Here is a 6799-nt window from a genome sequence, read left to right as displayed (position 1 = left end):
CTGTTGGTGAGAACACAAATTGATGCAGCCACTCTGGAAAACAGTATGGAGGTTCCTGAAAAAATGTAAAAAAGAACTAGCCTACAACCCAGTATTCACACTACTGGGTGTTTATTTACCCAACGAATTCAAAAGGGTACGTGTACCCCTATGTTTATTGCAGCATTATTTACAATAGACAAATTATGGAAGCAGCCTGAGTGTCCATCAGTAGATGAATGGATAAAGAAGAAGTGACACACACACACATATAATGGAATATTATTCAGCTGATTATTCAGTTCTAAAAAAGAAATCTTGCCATTTGCAATGACAAGGAGAGATCTAGAGAGCATAATGCTAAGCAAAATAAGTCAGTCAGATAAAGACAAATAGCATATGATTTCACTCATACACAAAATTTAAGAAACAAATGAACAAAGGGAGAAAAAAGAGAAACCAAAAGACAACTCTTAACTACAGAGAACAAACTGATGGTGACCAGAGGGGAGGGGGGCAGGGGGATGGGTGAAATAGGGGATGGGGATTAAGAGGACACTTGTCATGATGAGCACCAAGTAACGTATGGAATTGTTGAATCACACATACACCCCAAAACAGCATCCCTTGCCCCAGTCTCCCCACCAGCAAGGATGAGCCTGCCCTCCCCCTCTTCATCAAACTCTTGAGAAAGTCTCCCACATTCAACTCACTCCCTCACCTTTCAACTCCTCACTACTCAGCCTGCAGTAATGAAACAAATGTGACAAATATTTATTTAGCATCCACCTTGCACAAGAATGAGGACACAGAATGAGACACGGCCTGTGGCTTCAGAGAGTTCACAGTCTAGCCCTGAAGATAGGCACAGTAAGGGGGCTGTGCAAACTCCAATACAGATTAAAATCCACCGCCATGGCCAGAGAAGGGAAGAGGAACTCACAGGGTGCAGTGAGAGGGAGGGCTCACGAGAGGCGTCCTGGGGGAAGGGATGCATGAGCCGTGTCTTCCAGCTAGGAGTGACAAGGAACATTTTTTTTTTAAGATTTTATCTATTTATTTGAGAGAGAGAAAGCGAGAGAGATAACAGAGGGAGAAGGAGAAGCAGACTCGCTGCTGACTGAGCAGGGAGCCCGATGCGGGCCTCGATCCCAGGACCCTGAGATCATGACCTGAGCCAAAGGCAAATGCTTAACCGACTGAGCCACCCAGGCGCCCCGACAAGGAACACTTTAATGCACAAGTCCCAATTCAGGAAAATAAAAATGAGTGACTCCTTTTTACTTTCATTTAAAATGAAAATAGATTTATTACTACCTGTGACAAATGTCATATAACCATTTAGATTACTTACTTTATTGAAAAAATTTCAATAAGAAACTTGGCACACTGGTTTTCACCAGCTCAACTGTTATCATCCTGGCACACCAGAAATGCCGGCAGGTAGGCAGGCCAGAGGGACTCTATTGGCCAGGGATTTTCATCACTGTCGTAGAGGATTTTTTTTTTAAGATTTATGTATTTATTTGAGAGAGAGAGAGTGTGTGCGTGTGCATGAGCAGGGGGAGGAGCAGACAGACAAAGAGAAACCTCAGCGGGGAGCCCGATGCAGGGCTCAGTCCCAGGACCCTGAGATCATGACCTGAGCAGAAATCAAGAGCCAGCCGCCCGACCAAGTGAGTCCCCTCCCCCACCACCGGGGGACAGAGGATTTGAGAGAACAGAAGGGCAGTGTAGGCCGGGTTGAGAGTGTGAGCAAAAAGGGCATGGAGAAACACCATGAGGGAGAAGAGGAATAACAAATAATTCGTTTAGTAGGGAGTGAGGTTGGGAAAGTGAACCAAGAGGCTGAAAGAGGCCTTATTCCCCTAGCCAGGCCCTTGGTAGTTGTCCTGAGAACAGCAGGGAGCCATTGAGGGTTACCCAGCGAGAGAGGGTTTGTCCCTTTAGTACCTAGCGTCAGGGAAGGGAGGGTTGCTCTACCCCTGGTTAGCCCTGAAGCCCTAGATCCCTCTCTCCCTGAGGCTTGTGGCCCCTCTGTAGTATCCACTATCCTTAAGTTGTCAGGTATGGGCGGGGGGTGGAGGGGGTCTAAAGACTGGGGCTCAGAAGGAAAAGTTGTCCCTGCTACCCTCAGTCCCCAGCCCGCCAGTGCCAGGCTGAATGTAATTGTCCTCGATGAAGCCGTCGTCGTCGTCCTCGTCACCCACCTCCGGGCAGACCACCTTGGCCGTCCTGGGCAGCGGGCGGTGCCGGTAGCTGGCCCGGTACTTGCGGCAGAGGTGGCATTTGGCAGCAAGAGCAATGAGGAGGGAGAGGACCACAGCCCCCAGGATGACCCCTACCAGCGCAGGCCATGCCCGGGCCCCAGTGCCCGGTCCAGGGGACACAGCTGATGCTGCTGGGAGCTCTGAGGGCCCCGGCCCCACGGTGGCTGCAGAGGGAGGGACAGCATTATGGATGGGGGCCCCAGATGGGTTCCCTGGGGAAACCAAAAGGTGTGGAGACAGGGTCCTTCCCCCAACCCCCCTCCTCGGCCTCCTTCCCAAACTCACTTTGGTTTGCCTCACTCATGGAGGGGCCTGAAGACACCGGTGAGCCTCGGCTTCTGCCAGAAGAGCCTGAGCGCCACAGAAACCCCCAGATGCCAGGCAGCCCTGGAGGCCAGAGTCCTAGAAGATACACACACAAGTGGGTGTCCAGGGAGCACAGGTGCACATTCCCCGGGGCACACGCACGGCCACATTCGGGCGCTGCACAAACTCTGGACACTGGACGACTGACCATAACCAGTTGTGCACAAAAGAGAAATGAGCTGTGTACCTGGAAATTGGCTATTTGTAAGGGAACACCGTGGGGTCCGGCTCTGCAAGCCCCTGAAAAAAATGCAGGAACTTACTCAACACTGTGTCTGATTTAGGCACCAGGCAATGGGCTCACAGACCCCTCTAATGTGGGTATCAACATTATCCCCTCTCTGTAGATGAGGAGTCTGAGGCCCAGAGGGTGAACTAACTCAGCCCAAGTCCCAGGACTTGAACCCAGGTCTCTGAAACCAGGGCCCAGAGCCCAGTCTGCTACACTGCTTGGTAGGCTGAGGATGGGAAGGGGGGCAGAGGCGGTTCTGGTTCCCAGGGGTTGGACAACAGCAATCGCTCAGAGCTAATGAACCAAAGTAGAGACCACATGTGGAGGAGAGTGCCAGTCCCTACCCAGGCAGGGGGCCCCACTCCTCCTCAGTCAGGAGCTCCTGCCACCCCACCTTGACCCTCAGCTCTTCAGACACATGGCTTGTCCATCGACCTCCGTCTGCCCCCAGAGGGAGGCAGTATTCAGGGAGTAGCCAAATGCAGATCACCTCGATCAGGAAATTATCTGGATAAGAATCCCTAGGGCTAGGGAGGAGCAAGAGGGAGCACCTGAATTAAGGGAGTATCTGGAGGAAGATCATCTAGGCTTGGGAATACCAGGAGGAGGAACGCCTGAGTCAGAGGAAGGCCTGGGGGAGCAACACTGAATCTGAAGAGTATCTAGAGGAAGAGCACCTAGGTTAGGGAAGTACCTGTCAGAGGGACGCCTAGGACTGGAGATAATGTGCAGGTGGAGCACCTGAATCAGAGGAGTACTGCGGAGGAGTATCCAGGCTGGGAAAGCACCTAGGAGAGAAGCATCTAGTTTAGGGGAGTACCTCCCATATTCTTTAATACTAATATCTTCATGAAACCCTCCCTCCTCTCCTCCAACCCGTCACTAAGCCCCATCAGTTCTTCCTGGAACTAAATATCTCTGCAATGGCTCTGCCCCTCCCCTGCACCCACTGGCCACTGCCCCATCCAAGCCACCTTCATCCTATTCCTCGACTCCTACATGACCTCCTAATCCATCTTTCCCCACCTCCAGTCCATTCCCCAGAGTGATGGGCCTAAAGCCCAAATCTGACCCCATTACTCCTAAAAATTCTTCCAGAGCTCCCCAGGCCCTAAGGGCTGCACATAGATTCCTCAGCATGTTCTTCCAGTCCCCACAGCCCAGCACAGGGGCCTCGGGCCAAACTAGGCCTCTTGTCCACAGTTCCCTCCCCGTGCTACACACACACACACACACACACACACACACACACACACACCCCTCCCAGCTCACCTTCCCTCTTGTTTCCCAGCCACCCTCTCCTCGGGATTTTGAGTTCCCTATCCCTCCAGGTGAAATCAGACCATATCTGCCTGTGAGGTTGTCCCAGGACCCCCTTGGAGGACCCCTTCCCTGGCCTACACAGGCAACTATCCAGCAGAAGTGGCCAGGTACTAGATGGGCAGCTGCCTGGGGCCAACGCCTGGGCTGGTTAATGTGTGCCCTGGTGCTGGCAGAGAGCTTGGTGCTCAGCTGCTCAGGACAGGTAACAGAGGAGGATGGGGGAGCTGGAGAGTGAAGGGGGGGCGTCAGAAAGGAGAGCTCAATCACTCATTCACTCACTGGGTGCCTACTCCAGGCCCCAATAGGCACTGGATCCTCAGAAAAATCAGATTTTAAATGGAAATGAATTGTATTCAAATTGATGTCTCTAAGATTTTACTCCTACTCCTTTCCTGCCTGCCCTGTCCCTGTGAATTCTTGTCAAGGACACACACCCCCACAGGCTGTCACCCTACCCCCACAGGTCACATCTCTTCCACCGACAAACACACACCCTCTGATCTCACAGACATACGCACCCCACCCTGATTTGGGGCTCCTTTTAAAGCTCCCAGGAGCCCTCAGGGATCTGTGGGATCCCCCTCCCAGGCCCCCCAATGTCTTCCCCTCTGCTCCCCACCTGCAGGAACTGTGCACAGTCCAAGGAGGAAGCTTCCGGCTGGGGCGGGCAGAACCTGGACAGGTGGGTGGGCCGGAGCTGCCGCTTGACTCACCTGGGGACGCCGCAGGCAGGCGGGGCCTAATCCGCAGGTGAGGGCGGAGGGCCGGGCAGCAGGCAACACCTCCAATCAGGAGAACTAAGAACACTTCTTGCCAAGCTTTTGCGGTGACCTTCTGGCGCAGGCCCCACCCCCACCCCCAGCGCCGTGTGGGAAGTTGGTGGGGGGGGTGGCCTTGCGGCTGGGATCCAGAGAGGAGTTCAGGAAGCCCTAGAAGGGACAGGCAGACATCTCAACACGCAACTGCTCGGGCTGAGGGCCCTGATAAGCTAGTGAATTTCCTATGACAGGTACAAAGTCCAGAGTTGAAGCGGAGTTTTGCAGGCCCTGGAAGGCGGTGGGCCAGAACTGGAGGGGAGGAAGAGAGAGTTCTTCCCGGGCAAAGCCACAGGGACCAAGAACACTCAAAATTGCCTGCAAAAATGTTTGTGAGCCCTCGCGGGGTGGGGGGTGGGGGGCGGATGTGGAGGTCAATGGGGAGTGTATCTGTGCCCTTGGGGGTTTATTGTGTGCCTAGGTGTCTACCAGGATAGAGGCTTCTAGCCTTTATCTGGATCTCAAGGATCCTGGGAGCCCACAGAGCTAAGCTCTGAACCTTTCCCTATTGCCTTACTCCTCTTCCCCAAGCCTAGTGCCTCCTTGCTCTTTAAGACCCAGCTCAGGAGTCACCTTCCAAGAGCATTTGGTCCTCCCGGACTAGCCCCGCCTTCCCCCTGCAAGCTCCACCTTCTAGCCCAGAGCACCCTCCGGGCAGACCTCCCACCTTCCCACTGCAGTTTTACAGTGGAGCCAGGTGGAAGGAGTTTCACAGTGGGGCCGGGTTCTGACAGCAGGCCCCTGACATAGGGCAGGTTCTCAGTAAATATTGAAAGGAGGAAGTGTTATGAACTAAGCCATGCAGGCACAAGAATTCACAGGGAGCCACAGGGTACAGCCTGAGCAAGGGCTGCCCCCAGGGCTTGTCAGTGCGGGGGGGGGGGGGGGGGGGCCGGGAGAACCTGCAGGACCTTGACTATCTTAGCATGGAGTTGAACTCCTACTGTCAATGGCCCCTTCCGAACTCTCCTGCCTTGTCCGTCACCTACCCCGCACACTGCGCCAGCCACGCCAGACGGCTCTCTATTCCTAGGACCCAGCATGCTTGCCCCTCCCAGGCTTTGCATGTGCCCTTCCTGGGACCCCAACCCTTCCCTCCAGCCCCGCCCCCCACCTGTCCATCTCCCACCCGGCTGATTATTCCTCCCAGGCCAATTCATCACTCAGGCCCCAGCTCCAGTGCCTCTTTATCTTGCAGGCCCTGGAAGGCGGGTCCCTCCTCCCCTCCTCTGGGCCCCGAAGACCCTGGCCCTTCTCCCAGCTAGCACTGACCGCACAGTTTTGTGATTTTATCTTGATTTGGCACAGTCCCCTATGAGCCAGTAAACTCTGGGGCAAGGGTCTATGTCTGTCTTGTTCCTCTCCATATCCCCAATATCTAAAATGGCAGTAATAAATGCTTCTGAAATAAATGAATGAGAGGAAAGTGAATAGTATCCCAGATGGGGCAGTGGGGAACCAAGGAAGGTTTGGGATCTTGCTTTGATTTTGAATCAAGGACATGATCATAGGATTCAAAAGCTATTCATTGAACACCTAACAGTTCCAGGAGCTGTGCTGGTTCTTTTTTTAATTGAGGTATTCATATAACATAACCTGATTCATGCAATTCACCATTTTAGCCATTTTCAGTGCACAGTTCAGGGGCATTTAGTACATTCGGAACGTTGTGCAAACATCCCTCTATCTAGTCTAAAACACTAGCATCACACCGCCTGGGTACCCCAACCCTTTAAGTAGTCACTCCCCCTTTCCTCCTCCCTCCAGCCCCCAGCAACCACTAATCTGCTTTCTGTCTCTGTGGATTTGCCTAT

At 53.3% G+C, this 6799-nt stretch overlaps 1 protein-coding gene and 1 long non-coding RNA gene across 2 annotated transcripts; both read right to left on the bottom strand.

Annotated features, from left to right (window-relative positions):
- Positions 1–2084: 2084 nt before the first annotated feature.
- CUNH1orf210 (chromosome unknown C1orf210 homolog) lies at positions 2085–2553 on the bottom strand. The gene is made up of 2 exons (XM_035018994.1): positions 2535–2553; positions 2085–2413 (listed from the first exon to the last, which is right to left on the bottom strand). The coding sequence occupies exons 1-2, from the start codon at positions 2551–2553 to the stop codon at positions 2085–2087; spliced, it is 348 nt and encodes a 115-aa protein (XP_034874885.1).
- Positions 2554–2625: 72 nt separating this feature from the next.
- LOC118020239 lies at positions 2626–5153 on the bottom strand. The gene is made up of 4 exons (XR_004681841.1): positions 4790–5153; positions 3542–3635; positions 2803–2855; positions 2626–2651 (listed from the first exon to the last, which is right to left on the bottom strand). It is a non-coding gene; the product is annotated as an uncharacterized LOC118020239 (long non-coding RNA).
- Positions 5154–6799: the final 1646 nt, after the last annotated feature.

Source organism: Mirounga leonina, unplaced genomic scaffold, assembly GCF_011800145.1.
Source record: "Mirounga leonina isolate KUSES-001 unplaced genomic scaffold, KU_Mleo_1.0 Mir_173, whole genome shotgun sequence".
In the NCBI taxonomy this organism is placed as follows: domain Eukaryota; kingdom Metazoa; phylum Chordata; class Mammalia; order Carnivora; family Phocidae; genus Mirounga; species Mirounga leonina.
This window is presented reverse-complemented; position numbering and strand designations above follow the sequence as displayed.